Source organism: Microtus oregoni, unplaced genomic scaffold (genome assembly GCF_018167655.1).
Source record: "Microtus oregoni isolate MIOR12 unplaced genomic scaffold, Mior012 000008F_ref0000371, whole genome shotgun sequence".
NCBI lineage: Eukaryota > Metazoa > Chordata > Mammalia > Rodentia > Cricetidae > Microtus > Microtus oregoni.
In genome coordinates this window covers 317,531-341,752 of record NW_024543067.1, presented here as the reverse complement: position 1 = coordinate 341,752, position 24,222 = coordinate 317,531, and the positions used below count along the sequence as shown (strand labels likewise).

Here is a 24,222-nt window from a genome sequence, read left to right as displayed (position 1 = left end):
CCTATTGAACTAATGTCTATTTTTGTATCTTATCCATTATTCAGAAGGAAACATATTAGAATCTTAATGTTTTGAACACTCTATAAACTAAAAATGCAAAAGCTTCCTGGCTGAGTGAGCCTATTCTTTTGGCAAAGCAGGGAATGCTTTAGGGTACGTGTCTGTTCTGAGAAGATGTATATTTAATGGCATTTGCCACACAGATATTACGGAGAAGGTCCTCTGGCCAAACACTGAAGTTTCCCAGGATTCAAAGCTGACTCCTTGTGACAGATGACTGTGGGTGTCTTCAGCTTGACAACCTGTGTGATAATGTTGACCAGCAAAGGCAGGGACATTCATTCCTAATGGCGATGCTAGGACACTACAGCTTTTTCCATGTAAAATATGTAGAAACCCATGCTTCCAGGGATCCTGCTGTCTAAGAAGTCAAAGATGAGGTTAATCAACTGACACTTTATGAATACTTACACTTCAAGCTACAAGAAGGACTAGGGATGCAAAGAGTTCCTTTGCATAAAGGTTAATATGAATAACCTAGAAATAACATAGAGTTGATGTCTAACTCGGAGACTTGTCTCATAGACGGAGAACTAAAATCAAAGCAGCACGCTCTGATGGGGTTGACAACAGGTGCATTCACCAAAAGTGAATGTGTTTTCAGGTTAGCTCTCTGAATAAAAATGTTTAAACTCTTATTAACATACAAGGAAGAAGGTGCAGGGGTCTACATCTGTAAAACAGGCCACAAATGCCAGCCGAGCAAGAAATAGACATGAGAATGGAGAAAGTCCTCCAGGTATGCAAGAGCAGGGTAAAATAATGAAAGAGGGCTTTAAAAAGTAAAGGGAATAAAGGTCATAAAGAGCTGGATTTCACAGAGTACTAGTATTCAGGGGACTGGAGAGTAACAGGGAAGCAGTAATAAACCAAGTGAAATGGCTCAGTAGGTAAAGGTACTTGCTAATAGGGGTGACAGACTCCATGTTCTTACTGTGATGCACCCAAAGTCCACATGCCAAATCTCATGCAAAATAAGTAATATAAATGAAAAACACTTTTGATCAAGGAAGTAGTATGTCTAAGGCTGAATAAAATCAGAGCAAGAATCAAATACTCAGGCTGAGTATGGGAGAATAAATAAATCTGACAAGTGAGCCCAAGAAATTTAACTTGAACTAGGGTTAATAGTTCAAGTTATGGTTATGGTACTGGTACACTGAGAGTTAGCAAGGATGACACCAGTAACAATAAATAGAGTTAAAGATTTCTAACCTGTGCTAGGCATAGTGGAGTGTGCCTGTAAGTCCAGCACTTGGACTCAGAGGGGATTGGGAGTTCAAGGTCATCCACAGCCACAGAGGGAATTCAAGGCTAGTTTGGGCTACAGAAAACCTTGTCTCCAGAAGAAAAGGAAAAGCAAGGAAGGAAGAAAGGAAGGAAGGAAGGAAGGAAGGAAGGAAGGGGGAGGGAGGGAGAGAGAGAGAGAGAAAGAAAGAAAGAAAAAAGAAAGAGGATACACTGTAACTGAGCAAAGACAAAAGGTCAAAATTAATCCTCACAGGCAAGATTATTAATAATAGAGCTTTATAGAGGAGGAACAGATCTCCCATTTATAAGAGGAAAAATATTAATTTAATGAGATGATCATGAGGGGGGAAAGCCAGCTCATTTGTCAAGGTATGAGAGAATGAGGATGCGGATTTTGCTAATGAACTAAGGAATATCCCAAGGGGAAAATGAATGCTATGGCTTCGTAGAGAAGATAGATGTCCCCATGTATAGATATGATGAATGGGCTACCATAGTGGCACAGGGGGTGCAAAGAGAAGAGAGCAATGTGGAAGAAACAGAAAACAAGTGAGAACACTCGAAAAGTTCGTGAGCAAAGGAAGACCAGGGTGAAAGCAAGCAGACGCCCTGTGAATAGCTGGGTAGGTAAGAAAACAGGCAAGGATGGCGAGGCTTGTAGACAGCATGGTGAAGACTGGACACACCTGGATGTGGACACAACTATTTTAAATGCCAGAAAAAAAAAACCCACAAATTTCTCATACACATATTTTTAAAACTCTACATGCCAAATCAGACAAAATAATTATTTTTTGTTTTTGTTTTGAAAATTCATAAAATACGTTCTCATCACAATTTCCCTTCTCCCATTTCCTCCCAGATCCTCCCCACCTCCCCACCCTTCTAACTTCATGCCTTCTTTTCCTTTCTCTTTAAAAAATAAACAAGCACATTTTTTTTAAAAAAAGAAAATGTAAAAATAAATGAATAAAACTGAAAAAGCATAAGAAACACAGACCCAAAATAGACCATAAAAACACAAAATCGGAAACCACAAAATACAAGCAAAAGATTAGTAAAGTTTAAAAATGCCCAAACAAAGCAATATGAGCCCAAAAAAGGCAAGCTACAGTCCATATAACTGTGGAGGTGGAATATATATATATATATATATATATATATATATATATATATAGAGAGAGAGAGAGAGAGAGAGAGAGAGAGAGAGAAAAGAGAGAGAATATGTATATATATAGAGAGAGCGGGTCCATGGGAGCAATGGACTCTGGGAAAGGCAAGATATACTACATAATTATGGAAATGAGGGGCAGACTGGAACAGAAGGATTGAGCAGGAAGGGGGAGAGAAGAGGGTGGTAAAGACAAGAACACAGAAAGGGGCAGCTAATACTAAGGGCCTTATGGGGGGATCATATAGAGACCTACTACAGTAGAAGCTTTTAAAAATACAGTCTATATTAAATAGATCTAAATAGAGTCACTAAATAACAGGGAAAACAATGCCCAACAGAATATCTGTCACCACCAAGTGCAAGTTCCAGGCTAGGAATGGCCTACATCTAATTGAATTGTTGACCATTGTTGATTCCTTGGGGTCCCATGAAATGGCTAAACTATTCAGGCTATTGCCAATGTTGATTGCCTTTCACAAACTGATGGTAAAGCCCTATGCTAAAATGTATATAAAATATATATTGATTTATTTATAGTGCTATTTATTTATTTTAATATTAAATTATATTGACACAATATTAAATATATAATACAATTTATAATAATGTTTAGTATACATATAAAATATATATAAATATATATATTTATCATTGAACTCAGAGAAGTTAAGCTAGCTTATAAATAGAGCCTCAATTTAAAATTTTTAAGAAAATAGCATTATTTGTGGTAGGTGACACTTTAAAATTTAATTTTCAAAAATTTTAGAGCAAGTTAAAATGTAAAATGAATAATGTGATTTATTCAGATAATGTGACTTATTCAGATAAATTGCATTAGGTAAAATATGAATAATGAAACTCATTAAAAATTAAGATAAACACAGCAATTACCATCCCATAGAAAATGTATGCTGACTTTCTCTAATTTGTACCTAGAATGTTTACCTGCTTAAAATAGCCTATTAAATTAGGAAGCAGATTTTCATTTGTGAAAGTACAATAAGCAAAAGCTCAAACCATTTCAGTAATACAGCTATTAGCCATTTTGAAAGCAAAAGCTCAAACTGTTCGAGTAGTTTGTATATGACCAAAGTAATAAGTGCAGTTAGGCAGATGGATCTCAATGATCCAGTTCTAAAATTATGTAGTAAACGTGAGTGAAAGAAAGAAATTTTATGATTAGTCAAAATTAAAAGACATAAGCCATGTCATGTGATAAAGCAACAAAATAATGGAATCAAGTAAATCCAAAGGCTTTTTTTGCCTTTTTCTTACCGTTGTTCATTTGTTCTGTGGCTTTGTTTGCAGTGTTGAGGATTGAGTTCAGCCTCCCACGCGTGAGGAAAGCTCAGTATCTCCAGCCTGCGAAGAGTAGTTGTTTGTAGATGTATTCTCACCAAGTTCCTTAGCCTGGCCTAGCTTACTCTGTTGTCAGAGCAGGCCTTGAACTTGTGAACCTCCTTCCTGGGCCTCCTGAATGATGATGGGACTGTAGGCGTGGATGATCAGGCCCAGCCACACTTCTTTAAAATAAATAATTAAAATATGCAAAGCTCTTAAAGTTATTCTTGCAAAAACCTAATTGGCAATTAGGAAGTAAGCATAACATACTAAAGTAGATTTTTCTTTTTAAAGAACAGAATGCAAGTAAATTCGGCACCATTGGAAATATCAAGAGGTAGTTCTCTTTTAAAAAAAATACAAAGTACTAAAATTGTGTAGTAGAAAATTTGAAGAAATCATAAGTGTAATCATATAGATGTGATCAAATTGCCTACCACCACACAGATATTGCACAAAATAGATCATATCTCCAAAAATGCACCTCAGCTAGATGATTCATCTGGTCTTCCAAATCTTTAAAATATGGACAGTTCTATTGATACAAAGAAAAAAGTTATAGGTGACCTGATGCAATTCCAAAGTGTGCTTCTTTCATAAATTAAGGTTAGCTATTTTAAAAGTAGTTCCTGCTACTGCCTATGAAATATTTGTTCTAAACACCGTGCCAAGAAACTTCTATACATTGTCACAATTAATTTGAGTGCTACGAACACCTTGAACAGTGCCACACACTTAAATGCCAGTAACGCATAAATAGGAAGACGAATAGGAAGCTATGTGGCACGGGTGCATGTGTGCCCACATGTGGGGTTGAGATATGATCCTGCCATGGCCTCAAAAACTTAGACCCTTACGAGCCCCAGCCGACAGCTGTCTTTCAGGAACAGAAATCCATTACTAAAAGATGCTCTCCTTCATTCTGTTCAAAACATTATGGCTATGTGATCCACTAACTTCCAGATGGTAAAAATATTCAATATACTGTCTAAAATCCCTATAAAATACAAAGCTGCAGTAACTATTTGCATAATTTTGATATGAAAACAATGAAATCACTTCTGGTGATACAGATCTATTCAATTTGACTATTAAAAAGCATACAGAAGGAAAGAACAGGATAATATCTTCTAACTTAAATCACAAACTACACTAAATAAAAGTGCATCAATTAATTAAAATGACAGCTAAAGTTTTTTAAATATAAATAACAGAGAAAATAATTTAAGCACACATACAAAATGAGATGTTTGCATATATTGTTCATCAGATCTCCTAAGAAACAAGGGAAGAACATAGACTATCTCTTAAAATATAGTTAACAAGCTTTATTTTATAAGTGAAGCTAAAATTAATAAATATTTTCTTTCCCATTGAACATTTATAGAAATGAATTAAACATTTCTCCCACAAAAGAAAAACAACTCCCCTTTCTAGAATACAAAAGGAAATAAGCATACTATATTTGATGCCATATTTATATCTTAAATGTCTACTATAGAAAAAATTATGATCACAAATGTGCCTACACTAACATAAAATAAAAAAGGGAAAGACAGAAAAGCTTAGAAATTAAATAGAATTAACAAAATAAAAGCACGATCAATTGAGAAGAAATTAAGCAAGAATCTTAGCATATGTAATATTTCATACAGCTCAATAAATAGCTATGAATTCCCAGAATAAAATCATTTGCCAAAGTTGACCCAGAAAGGGGGAAAGTTTCACTGAGCAGCTGGAAATGTCATTAAAGAATTACATACTTTTTTTCTGACTGGGGTTGAAAGCAGCACAAATCTATGAATATAAACATAAATATTCATAGGACAGCTTGACATCATGACCATTTAGCAAAACAATACCAGTGGTTTCTGATCCAGGGACCATTATTTCCCTAACCATGGCTTTTGACCATGTTTGTGCTACCAGGCATGAATTTCTTCCTATGGAACAAGCTTCAAATCCAATCCAGAGAGTGGTTGGTTACCCCCACTCCATAAACAGTCCTGTCCCTATTGCATAATCAGCACATCTTACCTGATAGGTAGTATTATAGCATGCTGGGTCCTCTTAGGAAGACTTAATCCCCTTCCCCTGCTGGCAGTCTGAGTAGCACTTTTGAGCTCTATGAAAACCAGCCAACAAAGACAGTTTTCTGACCAGTTCAAGATTGATTTCTCAATATCCTGAAACCCTTGTGTGTGGTATCTCTGCAATAAGGCCTTACCATCTTGCTCTGTTGGACAGCCAAGAGTAATGATAATAGCCTATATTGTTTTGGATACTTCTGTGGCCTCCCTGACCATTCCTGGTACTAGGATTTTCATTTAATAACTCATGTTATGTGGGAGCAGCATTGTTTACTCAGGCAGGTTACTGTCCAAACTTTATTTTTTGTTAATGTTGATATATATGTTTAATCAGCTCACAAGCTAGTGGGGTTTCTTTTTTTTTTTGGTTTTCGAGACAGGGTTTCTCCTTAGCTTTTGGTTCCTGCCCTGGAACTATCTCTTGTAGACCAGGCTGGCCTAGAACTCACAGAGATCCGCCTGCCTCTGCCTCCCGAGTGCTGGGATTAAAGGCGTGCGCCACCACCGCCCGGCCCTAGTGGGGTTTCTTAAGGCCTTCCCATACATCTTTCATTTGTTAATCCACTTGCTAGTCCAACTTTCTCCCACTCTGTACCCCAACTCCATATAAACCTTTAGCTCCTAGTATTGCCCCCTCTATGATTTCATACCATGTGTGTTCTACTATCTACTCCTATTTTATTTCTTACTTGGGTTGCAAGATCAGACTCCCATGTAGCTTCTTCATACATAGTTCATTTTAGTTAGCCCTTCTCTTGCCCCCTCGTTTCCTATTCCCATCACTCTGCTACCTGCTTGAACCTTTCTGTTCTCAATATTCCCCCTCTCTATTTTTATTCTACCTATATTCTAATAACTCCCTCTGTCTAAATGCACCCCACACCAAAAACCCCTTTCAAGTTCCCCGGGTTACACCTGCACCCCAGGTTAGATTCTTATTGCAGTGGAGATGAAATTTTCAAAAAACAAAAACAGAAAAAAATTGTAATTGGAAAAAAGGCAGTCCCAGGTAGTTCAAATCTGAGTGCAAAATCTCAGGGGTAGAACACTGATCCACTAAAATTTATTTTTCATCTTTTTTTTAGGAAAGTTTTTCACTTTCTGTCTCTTAAAAATACCTTTCTACCTCATCCCCAAAATACAATAAAATTTCTCTCACTGAATTAGAAAAGGATCTAATTGGATCTCTGACTTATCTTTTTAATTTTTAAAATTATTTTTAGATTTATTTATTTTATTTTGTGTACGAATATTTTTCCTGCATGTATGTCTGTGTACCATGTGCATGCTTGGTGCCTGTGGAAGGCAGAACTGTCATATACCCTGGAACCAGTCATGGCTGTGAGCTACCAAGTGTGTTCTGGGAACTGAACTCAGGTCCTCTGCAAGAGCAGGGAATGCTCTTAACCATGGAGTCATTTCTCCTACCCTCTATAATTTAGCTTTAAATTATCCTAAATTTATTTATTTAGCCAGTCAGTAGACCTCACACAAACTTCCTGATGACATCTACCCTTGTATATGTCTACCTTGACAATGTCTACTTGTCTCCCTGCTCCCCCTTTATAATCTCTCTGGCTTCGGTCAAGAGAGAAGCATATACCATTTTCCTATGTCTGCCTCCGTCTTCTCATTCCCCTTTCTGTGTCTTCCTTACCTGTGCTACCCCACCTGTTTGAGTGCTCCCATGTTTCCCTTGGACAATATTCTACAATATTCACCATGATCTCATTGGCTCTTCTTAACAACCATATCTAGGCTCTTGATACCCAAATTTGTGTCTCCTCCATAGACTTTATTTATTAACTCCAGATGATCCAATTAGCTACTTAATATCTACATTTGGATGTTGATAAATTATCTCAAGCTTAAAATTCACAAAATTGAACTCCAGTAGGACTCCAGACTATTATATACCTTGTTCAGCCTTGATATGGAGGGATGGGAGAAGAGGAGGAAGGAGGAACTGGGCTTAGTATGTAAAATGAAAAATAAATTTTAAATAAAGAAAACGTTAGAATTTTGAAATTGTTATATTAACATTAACATGATATCTTGGGGACAAATGAGAAAGGAAAGGTTCTGTTTGAGTGCTCATACATTTATGTGTCCAGTTGACAAGGGGTCAGCTGTGCTGGCTTGTTTTATGCCAACTTGACACAACGAGAGTCATTTGGCAAAAGGAGCCTTCATTGAAAAATGCCTGCCACCAGATTGGCCTATGGGCAAGTTTGTGGGGTAGTTTTTTTTTTGATTGGTGATTGATGTAGGATGTAAGAGGGCCCAGCTTACAGCGGGTAGTGAAACCCCTGGGCTGGTGGTTCTGAGCACTATAAGAAAGCAATATGAGCAAGCCATAAAGACCAAGCCATTAATCAGTAATCATTCTTGGCCTCTGCTTCAGTTCCTGCCTCCTGATTCTTACCTTAAGTTCCTGCCCTGACTCCCTTAAATGATGGATATGATATGGGATAAACCATTTCATCCACAAGTTGCTTATGGTCACAATGTTTTACCGCAGCAATAGAAAACTTAACGAAGGCACCAACTTTCGAGTTGTCAAAGGCAACACTTTATTTAGTGACATCCTTGAATCTCCTTTTTCTCAGAAACAATGTCAACATAATCAGAAAATCTGTCCATTCCAGCAAAAGAACATATTGAGATCTAAGACTGCACCTACTACAGTTACCCCTCAGCCCACACCATCTTTTGTCTGTAGAATGGGCTCCTAGATGGTATTGTTTCTGCTCTGGGCATTTGTCTGTAGATTATCATTCAGCAACATGGCCATCCTATCAGGACAGAAGGCAAGTAACTACTCTAAGCTATGTGAATCTCACATAAAGACAAAATAAAGTCCTTGTAATGATCTGAAACAACTAATTTTTTGTAAACTCACTGTTCTATACATTTTCTCTAATTTCATCTTCAACTACCAGCCCTCAAAGATCCCAAACACACACCCGCATCAGTGATGTGGGACTTGATTTTTAATAAGCTGTCACCTTCTCAGAAAGAAGTTGTTGCCAACTTTACTTTCCCTCTTTTGCAACAAGTACTCTAAAACATCCCACATCTTACTACTTTCCTGAAATGCTTGATTCTTGCTCTTTCTGTAGAATCAAAGTACATAACTATTATATCTCCTATGCACCAAGCATCTAGAACTAGAACAGTGCCTTACCTATAGTGACTAGTAGTGACTAAGTAAATGCTTGAACGACTGATGTATCATCTTTTAAAACATATCTCTTCATTTGTTTAATGAATAAGAATGTCTTTTAGTTAACATATCAAGATTTTGTAGGCAAATATGGCTTCTAAAATAGAGCATAGATATATTAAACACTGATCTGGTATATAATGTGAGCTGTCTCAAAGATAGTTTAGTGTAACTTTTAAAGTGCACATTTTCTTTATGTTGCCTTACAAATCAACACTTAATCCTTTTTCTTTTCTTTTTTTCCTTTTTTGGTTTTCAAGACAGTGTTTCTCTGTTGTTTTTGGAGCCTGTCATGGATCTAGTTCTTGTAGACCAGGCTGGCCTCGAAATCACTGAAATCTGCCTGCCTCTGCCTCCCAAGTGTTGGGATTAAAGGTATGCACCGCCATCACCCGACTTAAACTTCTTTCCTAAAAAAAAGATGTGCAAATCACAAAGCTAAACTAGGTTCTTGCTTCTACAGTGAGATTCAAGTGACATCAATCTGTTTACCTAACAAATTCAAATATATTGTAATATTCTTCCACATGGTCTTGGGGTCATCATCAATTCTTTCTTGTACACATTTTACTTGTTTCCAAGTCAATATAACTATCAAAGGCCTCTGGCTATGTCATAAAACTGCTCAGATGCCTCTGAGGCTCTTGTTTTATTATTAAAATAAAATTCAGTCTTACAGAGCAGGTATGTGAACCTCTGTATTCTACATGCCACCTGTTTTCCCTACATTAAATTTTAATGTTTTCGACTCCACATGCCAATCAGATTGTTGTGTTTACTACTCCCTCTTATATTTTCTACCTCTTTTGTTTGTAACACTTTTGAATCTGGAAGATGTGAAGAGAGTGCTGATCGAGGTTGGAACAGTTGATGGATAAACACAGAAAATTGTGATGATGTTACTGCTTTGGATGCAAGCTCTCAATTCTATGGAACAACCTTAAGATTATGTTTGCCTGGTGTTTATAGACATAAGGTTCTCCAGGATTGTGATGTACTTCTAGTCAGCTACAAGTTTTCTCTATATGACCTCTGGTTGGACTGAGTTCTGTGTATTCTAACTATGGTTTATAAACTAAATAGAACCTTGTGCTCTTGTCCTCTTAAAATCTTCTTTATGAAGATAAAGGATGTCTCACCTCTTTGCATCTGCTACTTATGGAAAAACAGAGGGGGGGATGATAAGATTGGAGGAAAAGAAGGAAAAACTATCTTTCTTCACATAAAAATTTTGGTCATCTTCTTCATCCTTCCAAAACACCACTCATATACCTGACAAAGGAAAAGAATCATGTCTCTGCCATACATCCCCTCAGTGGGCCTTCACTGAGGCCTCAGAGCTGACGTAATACGTTTTCCACCCTTTGTCTCTGGGCTTTCTTCTTACCACTGTGTCTCATGACTTACACCCTTGTTTCTAGATTTTGTTCATGTGCCTCACCCTGATAACTGCGCCACTTCTCAGCTTCTCTTCCTGGAAAAGCATAATTTCTTCTTCCAGACTCGACCCTGCTCTTACTCCTCCAAGATTCCTTCCTTGGTACCCTGGGTCAGAAAGTCCAAGGTTAAGGAACCCCTCACAGATTACAGGACCTTGAATCACTCACTTGTTTTCTTTTCCCTACATCTACTCCTTGAGCCTTTTACGCCAATGAGGAGGCTTTCATCTCAGCAGCCGTAAGTGCCAAGCATGGTGCCAGGTGTTCGTATTCATTCAGCTTGCCAACAAAATGATTCACCACTTTCTTTTTCTTTCTTGTTCATCCAAGCAGAGTCCAGGGCAAGTGCAAAAGATCTTGGCAGAATTCGATTGAGCAAAAATGAGATTTCAGCCTTTTAATCTTTCAGGTAATAGGGTGAAAATTCAGACTCAGCTACCCTCTGTCATTCCTTCACAAAGAACACATGGTGAAGATGACTGTAACAGAAAGCTGTTGATGAAATGGTTTTCATTTATCCTCACAATAAAATGTAAAATAAAATAGACACAAATGATCTGTCATGAGTATGAATTCTCTAACAGAACGCCTCCATGACAGTTTCACAGTAAAATGTACACTGGTCTTTCTGGAGAACAGTGGTTGGAGATATTAGAATCCGGAGTGATTGATTGATTTGCTCCTTTTTTTTTTTTTTTTTTTTTGACAAACACCTTCTGCAGAGCCACTGGGCATTGTCCTTCAGCCACGACCATGTTAAACGTTCACACTGATAATGAAGAATAGTTTTCCCAAAATGTAGACACTATGCGATCTACAAAAGATTTCTACAGACTTCTAATGCCTTTGACTGGAAGGATTCAGATACCTATTTAGTCAGAGGAAATCTGTCCTGGGTCCTTCCAGTTGAAACTCTATCGTAATTAACCCCCAAATACTCTCAAACTAGCGAAGAGTTCTTTCTATTCCTACAACTTTCATTTGATGTTTCTGTGACCACGAAATTGGCAAAATGAGCTTGCCCATTTTCTGTCAGCCTTTTCATGCCCTGAGTTCGGCCACCAGGCCATGTGTGTGCATGTTTTAAGAAATCTAAAGGTAGATACCTCATTAGGTGCACCAACATCTTTGTTCTTCTTTTACGGCACCGAGGGAATTGTCAATTGATTAACTTATATATGATTTTAATGATTTGGGTCCCTGCTTCTCTGAAGTAGAAAACTGTTTTACAGTCTAAGATAGCTAAGACTTCATTACTTGCTGCGAAATAGAATTTATTTAAGTAACAGAGCCCACTGGGGCGCATTAACATGAGTGATTGCCATTACATGCAATCTACCACAACAAATCCTGTCGTTGCCTTCTGTGACAGTGGCATCTTCAAATGTGATTCTCACTTATCACTAAGGAAAATTAGGACATATTTCACACTTTCCGATTTCTCTATATCCCCTCTGCAGCAGCACGACTTCTTAGCAAGACTTCTTTTGCATTTGTAAATTATGGAATAATACATGTGACAGGCAATTCATGAATGTGTTTCTCTGGACCGCTAGACCTGTGTCGCTGGGTTCCTCAAAACACTTACTATGATACACCCACATTTTAATTTAATTCCTTTTCATTTCAACTATGCTGACGTCACTGCTAAGGGTTTTTGCTAAGGCACGGTTTGGTCTCCAGCCAATAACATCTCTACATTGGAAGGTATGTTGTATATTACACGCACTGCTTGAAAACCTTGTAATGCAACAAAGATTAGTTTCCCTGGTTTTTTTTCCTAAGGATGAAATTAAATCTTTGAGTCAAGTAGCATTCTCACGGTCACTACTGTTGGATAACTGGATGAAGATTTGATTGCAGATCCGATACCAAAGCCTGAGCTTTTATTCTGAAACAAGTATATGTGTTAGCTCTTATCTCTTCTTCCTGCTCAAGGAAAACAGATGCTGTGACCAAGCATTTTCCTGTCTTGTCAGTGTCAAAATGGAAAGCGCTCAAGTTCACAGGGCAAGAGAAATCATGTAACATTTACTCATTTTCCTTGCTTTGACTTCTAGGAGATTCTTTCTCTGGAGTCAGGGCCAGCTGTTTTTATCTAATGATGAGGGAGGGTAGTCTAAGGCTGTCCTGGGAACAGCAAGTTTATTTATCATCCTTTTCTTTGTTCTGTGGATAATATCCAGCATGCATCTCTGATTGGTCTCATGAGGAGAGATATGCTAATTTTCTACTCTACAAGGAAAAACATTATACAAAAGATGGCTATTCCCTAATGTTATGAATGCAATTTTAAGCAATTAGGAAAGAAAATACAGAATTATTAAAACTCATTTCTATACCAAAAATTTCATCGAACAGATTTCATCACAATCAAAAATTGTAAACAGTAGAACTGAATGTCGAAGATGTCCAGAACCTGTGAAAATATATAATATTTATATATAATATATAATAGCAAGTGTGGTACTTTTAACAATCAACTGAAATATTTGGAGTAAAATCAGTTGTTAAGTACCTTCCAAAAATGGAGTCTGAAGGTGAGGTCTTATTAGTTCAAGGAAACAGAGTACTTCCAGAAAGTCTCTATCATTCTTATGAAAGCTTTAAAAGTAGGACTCCCCAGAGAAGAGTACACCAATTGGTTTTCTAATATCAAATGGTCAGACCTGAAAACATATATACAAGTAACAGTATACAGAGTGAGCAAGTTATTATTCAGACAACAATTAATGAAAAAGAGGTTATGAATTTTAAAGAGAGTATAAAATAAGGTTTGGAGGGAAAAAAGGAAAGACGAAAGTGATGTAATTATAGTACAGTCTAAAAAATGCAAGCAATATTTTAATACAACTTCTTTTTATTAAGACAGAGAAGCAAGAATCAGCACTTGTTCTCGACTGTGGCATTGCCTCGCTTTCTTACTTTTGACCTTTGATCCTCTTTACCAGGTTTTTAGCCAACACCACTTTCAGAGGTCTCAGTGGTTCCATCAAAGTAAAAGGGTCTACCATCATCAGCTCAGAAAACAATTTTTTCATCTGGACTTTGCAGCATGACCCTATGGAAAAGCCAATGTGGACTCGCCTAGGCAGCTGGCAAGGGGGGAGGATTGTCATGGACTCTGGAATATGGCCAGAGCAGGCCCAGAGGCACAAAACCCACTACCAGCACCAAAATAAGCTACACTTGAGAGTGGTGACCTTGATTGAACACCCATTCGTCTTCACAAGAGAAGTAGATGATGAAGGCTTATGCCCTGCTGGACAGCTCTGTCTAGACCCTATGACTAATGATTCTTCCATATTGGACAGCCTGTTTAGCAGCCTCCATAGCAGTAATGACACCGTGCCCATCGAATTCAAGAAGTGCTGCTATGGATATTGCATTGATCTGCTGGAACAGCTAGCAGAGGACATGAATTTTGACTTCGACCTCTACATTGTAGGGGATGGAAAGTACGGAGCTTGGAAAAATGGTCATTGGACTGGGTTGGTTGGCGATCTCCTGAGTGGAACGGCCAACATGGCGGTCACTTCTTTCAGCATCAATACTGCACGAAGCCAGGTGATAGATTTCACCAGCCCTTTCTTCTCAACCAGTTTGGGCATCTTAGTGAGGACTCGAGACACGGCAGCTCCAATTGGAGCCTTCATGTGGCCACTCCACTGGACCATGTGGCTGGGGATTTTCGTAGCTCTGCACATCACTGCCATCTTTCTCACGCTGTATGAATGGAAGAGCCCCTTCGGTATGACTCCTAAGGGGCGGAATAGAAACAAAGTCTTCTCCTTCTCTTCTGCCTTGAACGTCTGCTATGCCCTTCTGTTTGGCAGAACAGCAGCCATCAAACCCCCCAAATGCTGGACTGGAAGATTTCTGATGAATCTTTGGGCCATTTTCTGTATGTTTTGCCTTTCCACATATACGGCGAACTTGGCTGCTGTCATGGTGGGTGAGAAGATCTATGAAGAGCTTTCTGGGATTCATGACCCTAAGGTAATTGTTTCCTTTGTTCCAGCTTTCCTTGCTGTGCCTTGATAACTCCATGTGCTACATCTACTTCTGTGGTGTATCTGTCTTCTTCATCTGATTCAAGAATATTCTCTAAGTCGGTGGAGATGGGAAAGTAAGTGTAGCCAAAACTGAGAAACTGAGCTTTGTCCGCAGAGATCACATAAAAAGCTTGGAGGGGAGGGTTGGCATCTGCTTCTAATCCCAGGGCTGCAGAGGTGGAGACATGTGGATTTTTGGCCAGTGGGTTCAGTGATGCAAGCTAGTGAGAGACCTGTATCTAAACACAAGACTACTGTCATCCTGAGCAGTAACCTTCAAGGTCGACGGCTTGCATCCACATGTACACACACACAGATGCACACACACACAGAGAGAGAAATTCACTTACATACATGTATACACTTGAATTGGCACACACAAATCTCTCTGCCAACTGCATAGGTCAGTCAAAAGGTTTTACCTAGTTTAAATAGATTATGGTTGTTGTTGTTGTCATTTGTATTTATTTTTATTAAATGAAACAAAATAGGAAGCATTATTTGTTATTTGGTATTTGTTTTAGAGATAACATTTCTTGTGCAAATATCTCTTAGTGTAGTTTTTCTTGGTTGTTTAAGCATCTGACTGAATGGCTACTGGAGAGTAACTATGCCACATGACAACAGCTCTTAGAACTTTACCCGCAGACATCCTAACAACCTGATTAATTACTTTGGGGGAGGGGAAATTAACAGAATTGAATAAGAATGATATTTTAAATAGCAAGCCATTTTTTGTTTTATTGTTAAAATGCCCAAAGCAATGGAAAGAACTGGCAGGTTATCATAAGCACACTGAGGTCAACTGTAAGGAACCTCACGAGAATCTGAAGAAGGAATTCTATACTGAGGTAGAAAGATTGGCTAAGGGTAGGATGTCTTTACAGAATAAGGAAAACTGTATGTTCCACCACCTTTGATAAAGAAATGGCCCTTACAGTGTCATTAGAATGTCCACAGGCGTTTAGAAAAAAGTTGTCTTGGGTGCCTCAGTCATCCAACTATGCTGGTAGAAGGAAGTGGGGAGGGAAGACACACACAAACCAATATGCGATGATTAATTATTTTCAACTTGACTGGACCTGGAATAATCTAGGATGTGTGATTCCAGACAGGAACCTCTGAGGAGGGAGGACCTACCTTGAATGTGGGGAGCACCATCCCATGGTCTGCAGGCCGAAAATGAGGGCAAACGCAAAAACAAAGGCCAGATGAGCATTAACATCCATATCTCTCTTTCTCCTGACTGCAGGCATAAGAGTCCCTGACTTCTATGCATGTCATCATGACTTCTTGGCAATTGTCTGTACCACCTCAACATAAAACAAAATAATCTCTTCTTGAGTTGATTTGCTCTTGTCAGATATGGGGCTATAGCAATAAGAAAGGCAATTAGTCCACTAATACATGTGCAGTACTCAGGCAAGGTTAGCCATATATATCTTCTCTCTGGATTAAAATACGATCCCTTTCAATGGGTAAATAGACAGAGACTCCAGTCTAACTAATATGAACAGGGCCAGGGAAGCCCAAGAGTTTACTGAAGCCCTGATAGAGATGCAGATGCTAAGCAGAGAGAATCCAAATGTACAGGAAACAGCTGGTGTAGGTGGGAAACACTAAGAACACTCCATGATCAAAGCAAACTGAGCTAAGTTGTCTTTCAAATGATGCAGCCGTCATCATGACTTTTCCGACGTCATGTTCCAGCGTCATGTCAGCACTCCGATTTCAAGGTACTGATCCATATGTTATATCTATGAATAATTTTAATTCTTTTCATAAAATGTCAGAAAATTGGAAATCTACCAACCATCCTCAGCAACTGATGGGGTTTCTCAGAGGACTGGTGATATCACTAGAGAATTCTCATGAACAGTTGTAATGAAGGCATAAGGTCTATGCCCCAGCCAAAAGAACCTGAGAAATTCCACCTATATGCAACTGCAAACATCCTAATCTGTGAAACGAGTCCACAAGAAGGGATTGAGCTAAAAATGCTTCACTAACTAGGAAAAGAATTGCGTTGCTTCTTAATGAGCACTCAGAGCTTTGTGTTATGAGCTGGAATCCAGCCGAATGCAAATAAGTCCTTAAGAATAAACAAATGCATCACCCCAAAGAGAGACTTTGGTGATGAGACAGCGTTCACACTCTAGAGCAATATCAGCATCTGCTGTTTATCATTTCCCCCAGGAGTCCTGTAGATCTCTTGAAGATTCGCTCTTGCTAGACTTAGGTAGACTTTGTGCAAGAATCTTAACGATATGACTTTGAAATTAAAAACTGCAGATGGAAACCATTCATCCCACTCCAGTACAAATACAGTCTAATCCTTGCCTGTTGTGCAGATTCCAGAGGATTATCGTATGTAAAAGGATGAGCACAAAACTACCTCAAGCATCACTCATCAGAAGTAGTTTGGCCAAAATTAAATCATGGATGCCATACGTGAAAAACCTGAAGCTGTAGCTAGTCAGAAGATTAGGAAGAAAATCAGAAACAGCAGAGTAACTTCTAAGAAAAAGAAATAGTTATGGTGCTAAGGAGTTGGTTCAGTTACTTAAGAGTTTGCTGTGCAAGCATGAGGACCTGAGTTCGAATCCCAACTACCCATTTTATTTTTTACTTTTTAATTTTTTTATTGATTTTATTGAGATATACATTTTTCTCTGTCCCCCCTCCATGCCTCTCCCCTTCAACCCTCTTCTATGGTCCCCATGCTCCCAATTTACTCAGGAGATCTTGTCTTTTACTACTTCCCATGTTGATTATATCTATGTATGTCTCTCTTAGGGTCCTCATTGTTGTCTAGGTTCTCTGGGATTGTGATTTGTAGGCTAGTTTTCTTTGCTTTATGTTTAAAAACCACTTATGAGTGAGTACATATAATAATTGTCTTTCTGGGTCTGGGTTACCTCACTCAATATGATGTTTTCTAGATCCATCCATTTGCCTGCAAATTTTAAGATGTCATTATTTTTTCTGCTGTGTAGTACTCCATTGAGTAAATGTACCACATTTCCATATCCACTCTTCAGTCCAGGGGCATTTAGGTTGTTTCCAGGTTCTGGTTATGACAAACAATGCTGCTATGAATATAGTTCAGCACATGTCCTTGTGGCACAATTGAGTATGACAGAATTTTTCAGATTTTATTCAAACACGTGGTATGATGTAGATTCTGTAATTATACACAGAGAAGTAAGATAAGAAAAATTTCAAGCTCCTTGGTCACTCAGTGTTCATTCATAAGCATAACACAGCTATACAAAAGCTCTTATGGTGGAAGAGACGCCCGAGGAAGAAGGTAGCAGGGGGAAAGTTGCTGTTTGAAGAAAATCAGCAGTAATAAGACTGGATGTGATGGCGAATGAGATTTTTAGAGAGATGAGTGGAGGAAAAAGGAGAGGAGATTCCCTGTATCAGAGCTCACTGACCGATGCTGCCTTTCTGTAGATTGATTTCAAATGTTTAAAGTTGATATTTTCTACAGTGCTTAGCTTCTAAGTGCTTATCACAGAGGACAACAAAGCCAGAAGGGTTAGAAAATGTGAGCTGGAGGTGTGTTCTGGGTGTGTCTGTCTGTCTGTCTGTCTGTCTAAATGTTTCTGCATGTGTGTTTTCTTCTGCAAAACCTAAATCCTACAGGCTGTAAGATGGCTCAGCACAGAAAGCTGATAACCTTAGCTCCATCTCTGAGACTTTCACATCCTGGTTTGCTTTCTTGTGTTCCAGTTGACACCATGACCAAAGGCTGCATGGAGAGGCAACGGTTCATTTCTTCTTTCACTTCCAGGTCACAGTCCATCGTTAAGGGAAGTCAGGGCAGGAATTCGAACAAGAGCCGTTTAGAACAAAGCCTGCTAACTGGCTTCCTCCTTTTGGCTCTTGCTCAGTCAGTTTTCCTATACGACCTAGGCCCACATTCCCAGGAGCACACTGCACACCAGGCACTGGACCCCCCACCCCCCATATCAATCAGCAATCCAGAAGATGCTCCTCAGGCATGCCCATGGGCCAGTCTGGTGAAGGCATTGTCCAGTTGAGATGCCTTCCATTCTGACCTGTGTAAAGGCTGCAAATAATGCTCACTAGAAACATATAAAGGTTGGAGAAATCAGAATCCACAAACTGTACCTCCCACACGTCATGCATGCACACATGCACTAATATCAAGTAAAATTTTAAAAAGAAAGCAGGTTTATGATGGGATTTTTCCAATGTTTTTAAATTCAATTTTCATTGCTTTTAAGTTATTTTTAGTTGAGAATTTTGTACAGTATATTTTGATAACATTCATCTTTTCTCCTCCAATTCTTCCCAGAGTTGTTCTTCCCTCTCTTCCCACCCAACTTTATGCCCTTTCCCCATCAAGACCAATTTATGCTCGCCAAGAGCACAAATTAGGTGTGTGGCCTTTCGCTGGAGCATGGTCAATTTATTGCAGGCTGCAGTTTTAGAAAAAAATAAAAATTGATATTGCTCACTTCCCCTCTCCATGCTGAGAATTTTCTGGCTTGGGCTTTTGCATAGGGCTTATGCATCCTGCCACTAGATATGACATCAGTCACTACTGTGAGTTCACGTATTCAGCCACCCTGTTGTGTTCTTGCAGTCACCTACTGCCTCTGGCACTGGCACTTTTACTGCCCCCACTTCTGCAATGACCCCTGGGCCTTCGGAGAAGGTGGAATCAGTAGATATATCCCACTGAGGGCTGGCCATCCTGCAGTCCCTTATTCTCTGCACTTTAGTCATTTGTAGAGCTCTGTGTGGATCATCACTGACTGCAAATAGAAGCTGTTTTGATGAGGGTTGGTAAGTGCTGGAATCTATGGGTATAATGATTGGTCACTAGGTGCTGTTTTAACTATGCCATTCAGCAGAATACTAGTAGTAGGCTCTCTCCCTGGGTCTAGGATCTGTGTAGTCACAGGTTCATGGCACAGTGAGGGTGCCAGGTACAGGTTTTATCTTAGGGAGCAAGACATATTGAACCAGAAGGTAGTTGGTTGCTCCTACAGCATTTGTCCCACTATTGCAACAGTGGACATGTCTTGCCAATCCAAATGTTTTTATAGCTCATAGGAACCACACCTGGATAAGTGATGATTACGTTTCTCCCTCAGTAATGAGCGTAACACTTCCAGAACTACGCAAGCTAGTCTGTAAAGATGAAGTTTACAGGTCAGTACCAGTTTAACTTCTCCATGTTCCATGGCTCAAGTATGTGGTGTTTTCAGCAATAGGGATCTTCCCATCAAGTGCTGGGAAATGATGAAGAGCATTGGCAGTAGTGCAAAATGTTTGGGGTCTCACCATCCAACAACTCCAAAAGAAGTAACCCATTCACGTTACTAAGCTTTTTACTTGTGAGTCTCTGGTGCCTAGTATACGGATTATTGTCCCCTTGTACAATAACTATTTTTCAGCTCTTTTTACATATATGTATACATATATTTTAGGAAGTTTCTGGAGTAGGGTTTGCACATGACATTTTAAAAAGTATATAGTGTTATTTATTCCTCCCAGTTTCCTCCTTTCACCCTGCTCGCTCCTTCTTTACCCCTAGTGTATCACTTCCTGTTCTATAATTCCATTTTAACACTTTATACTAACCTTCTTCCCTTAAAAGCCTCTCCCCAGGAGCCTTTAGAAATTTCCTGACCTCCATGAATATTCCAAATAAAAAACACATATCTGAAGATTCAAAACTAACATCCATAATGAGAGAAAGCATGTGCCATCCATTGTTTTAGGACTGGGTTGCCATACTATGTCTTCAGTACCCATTCACTTGTTGATGGACAGCTACATTTTACAGAATGGGAATCTTTTTTGTTTTTCTTAACAGCTTTACATCAACAGAGGGTTAGTATCTATGACTTCTAAAAACTACATTAAGAAAACAATGGAATGTTAAAAGGTGGCATTGAATTAAACAGAAAGTTTTCAAAAGATAAAATACAAATAGATAGAAAAAATCTTATATATATATATTCAGTAACATAGACCTTCAGGGAAATACAGATTATAATAACTAAGGTTTTTTTTTTCTTACCCAAGTTAGAAAGACTAAATTTAAAAAAGAAAGAAAGAAAATGTAAAGAAAGGTTTCTGTCCTGTCCTGTCTTGTATCCCTGCCATCCCCACAAAACACACAGTTTTATATTAATTATAAACTGGTTGGCCTATTAGCTTAGGCTTATTATTAACTAGCACTTACAACTTAAATTAACTCACAATTCTTATCGATGTTTAGCCATGTGGCTTGGTACCTTTTCTCAGTGCAGCATTTTCATCTTGCTTCCTCTGCATCTGGGTGACAACAACAGACTGAGCCTTTCCTCTTCGCAGAATGCTCCTAGTCTGTTTGCCCCACCTATATTTCTTGCCTGGCTACTGGCCAATCAATATTTTATTAAACCAATACAAGTGACAAATGTTTACAGGGTACAAGAGCATTATCCCACAGCAAGAAAAGACAACAAATATTAGCATGGGCATGGAGAAAGCAGACCACTCATTCAAGGCTGATGCAAGTGCAAACTGGTGCAGCCACTACAGAAGTCAACATGGAGGTTTCTCACAATAGATTTTCCACATTATACCATTCTTAGAAATATACCTAAAGAACTCTATAACCTACTGCAGAAATTCTTGCCCATCCTTGCTCATTGTTGCTGTAATCACAGTAGCAAGGAAGTAGGAGCAGCATAGATGCCCATCCGGTTTTATTCTTAAATTCACTTTGTAACACTTCAGTTCTAAAACAGCAGAACTTATTCCTGTATTTATACAAAACCACAGATTTCCTACAGTTTTTCATCTGCTTTTCTGCTATAGCCGAGAATCCCCAAACTCTGAGTTAGAGGTGATGTATTATGTGAAACACCCATCACACCCAGAGAACTTTCCCCTCTGACTCACTGTCTGTCTCATTTCACTACATAGCTCTTCATCCCAGTTAAGAAAATGACTGTATTAGACATACTAAATCTGACCAAGGGGTTCCAAACCCTTTGCTTAAAACTGCTTTTCTATTTAATATAATACATTGAAGCATAATACTGACATTTTCTTATTTTTTATAGTTTGTATTTCAAGCCCAAATTTTTGTCTATAGTCTTTAACTCTCACTGTCGCTCTCTCTGAGTGTGTGTGTGTGTGTATGTGTGTGTGTGTGTGTGTGTGAGAGAGAGAGAGAGAGAGAGAGAGAGAAACAGAGGAAGAGAGAGAAAGAGAGAGAGAGAGAGAGAGAGAGAGAGAGAGAAAGAGAGGCATGTGAACATGAGAGTGGGCTCACCCACACTTGCAAGTCGGAAGGCAGAGTTTAGCATCAGGTGCCTTCCTCTATTGCTCTCTGTCTTATTATCTGGTCTCTGGCTGATCTTGGAGCATACCAATTGATAGCCCTGCTGGCCAACAAGAGCCCAGGATCTGCCTTTCTCTACCAACCCCACCAGTCACAAAGTCACAGACATGTGCCTCTTTCCCAGATTTTAAATGCTAGAGATCCAAACTCAAGTCTTCATGCTCACGTGTCCACACTTTATTAACTCATTTCCCTTCACCTGGCATTTATTTTATATAATCTCTCTTGGTTTTGCTAAATATAAGTCTTAGAAATATAAAGTATACTTGAACAACAATGGAAAAGTAAAAAAAAAAAAACCATTGACTTATTTATACAGAGTCAGCCTAAAACTTGAGTCTTAGTAGCGAAAGCGTCCATAATGCTGATGGCAGACAACGAAGAGTGAATGAAACACCTACATTTTTTCCTTGAATATAATTGTTTATATTATATGAATATATTATATGAATGAACGCAAGCTGTTCATTCACACAATTAATAAAGCTGCTAAGAATTAAGAGGGTGAACATTATATCACTACTTTGGTGTTAAGATTCATTGGCATCAACCAACCATGTGAATCAGAAACAAAATTAAAAGGCTGTGTGAGACAGGCCAATTTACAATTGGTTGACTGTTGCAGCAGGTAATGGATGCTGGAAATCACCTGAATTCCCCAGCAGTGGTAGATCTTACCTTACCTACATACAAGCAACCCCAAGAGAGATGGGCTAGCCTGCTGTGCAATGACGTTCAAGTGAATGGTTCTGTCTTTACCTGGTTTTTTCATACTAATTTATGCCACACTTAAAGGGACAAATGAGCTTCACACAGATTCCTACTGCCCTTCCTGGAAGCAAGTTTCATGTTTCACAGTAGGAGTGCTCCTGAAATATGAGGCCATGGATGCAAGATTTATGAGTGATATATTTAATAGAATATATGTGGATATTCTCCCAACACTAAATTGGCAATGTAGGCTATGCAGAAAACATAACAGACAGAACCGAATACCTGAAGTCACTTCCTTGTAGCGCTGACACTGGGTAATTTCATTGCTAACTGTCATTAATTTTTAGCAAAAGATGTGGGTATGGGCCTTCTTAGAAAATTCAATCACTGGCATCTATCACTGTACTAAGATATAAGACAGGATGAGAAAATTACTTCACAAATACCCAAGCACAATGATGATAAGATAAAGCCCCACCTCCTGCCACAGAGCTGAACAAGCCCTGTTAAAGCACACAGGAGGACTCAAAATGAGCTATTTGCTGATTTTAACAGAATTTCTAGTATTTTTCTCTCAGCTTCTCACATAAAATGCTGCCTGTAGCCTGGGTTTCTAACAAAAAGAAGAAAAAGGCAGCTCTGTCGAGCAGGCAGGAAGCTACTTTCCCTGTTCAGGCACACAATAGTTCTGCTTTAGAAAAATCCCAGTGAACAGCCACATAAATGTAAAAGATGAATTAGACCTTCCGTGAGAGCAAGAGCAAATTTAGCCAGAAATGTTATTGCAAAGGATACTGGCCCAGCCCAATAGAAAATGAGCGTCCCAAAATAATAAAACAATACCTTCTTGGTTTATCTTCATATAATAGCAAGATACTGGCCAATAAAATATATGAGTTCATATCATAAATGCAAGCTATGAAGAAAGAAGGAGCACCACAAATCCAATAAAAGAAGACACTAAAAAGGGAGCTTGAGGAGGGATCAAAGAAAACTGTACCAAATCATTTCTTCATACTGTAATTTAGCCTTCTATTTTAAGCACCTTGCTGTGTAGCTGGTAAATTGCTAAAAAGCTGAATAGACACTGCCTTTGGAAATTGGATTTATTGAAAAAGAAAAAAAAACAACATTCATCTAAGGAACTGTGAATCATCAAATGGTTTAAACTGAATTTTTGTTGTTACAACATGGCCGATGCCTTGTAGGATGAAGAGTCAGAAAATATGCCAAGGGAGGTAAAACAGCTACAGGGCAGTTGAGTGGAAGGATTAGAGGAGAGCTCTTCTGGGTGATGGGGCAGGATATGCAGAAATGATGCTCTACTGAAGCCTGGGGATCCCTTAAGAGGAGTTGGTAGAAATAGGTCATTAAGCATGAACCTCTGCATGTCATCCAGCCTCTAGCTCCTGCCAGTGCTCTTTGCTTCCTGTTCCTCCGTGATGTGAATAGCACCACCTTATTTTCCTGCCACCACAGACTGAACCTCTGTCA

General features: G+C 38.8%; 1 protein-coding gene across 1 annotated transcript in view; it reads left to right on the top strand.

Moving 5' to 3' along the window:
* Nucleotides 1-24,222, top strand: part of Grin3a (glutamate ionotropic receptor NMDA type subunit 3A) — a 183,244-nt gene that overhangs the window by 65,850 nt on the left and 93,172 nt on the right. Inside the window, exon 3 of the mRNA XM_041657495.1 lies at nt 13,533-14,580. Within this exon, the coding sequence (XP_041513429.1) occupies nt 13,533-14,580 (1,048 nt within the window). The remainder of the gene's footprint in view (nt 1-13,532; nt 14,581-24,222) is intronic.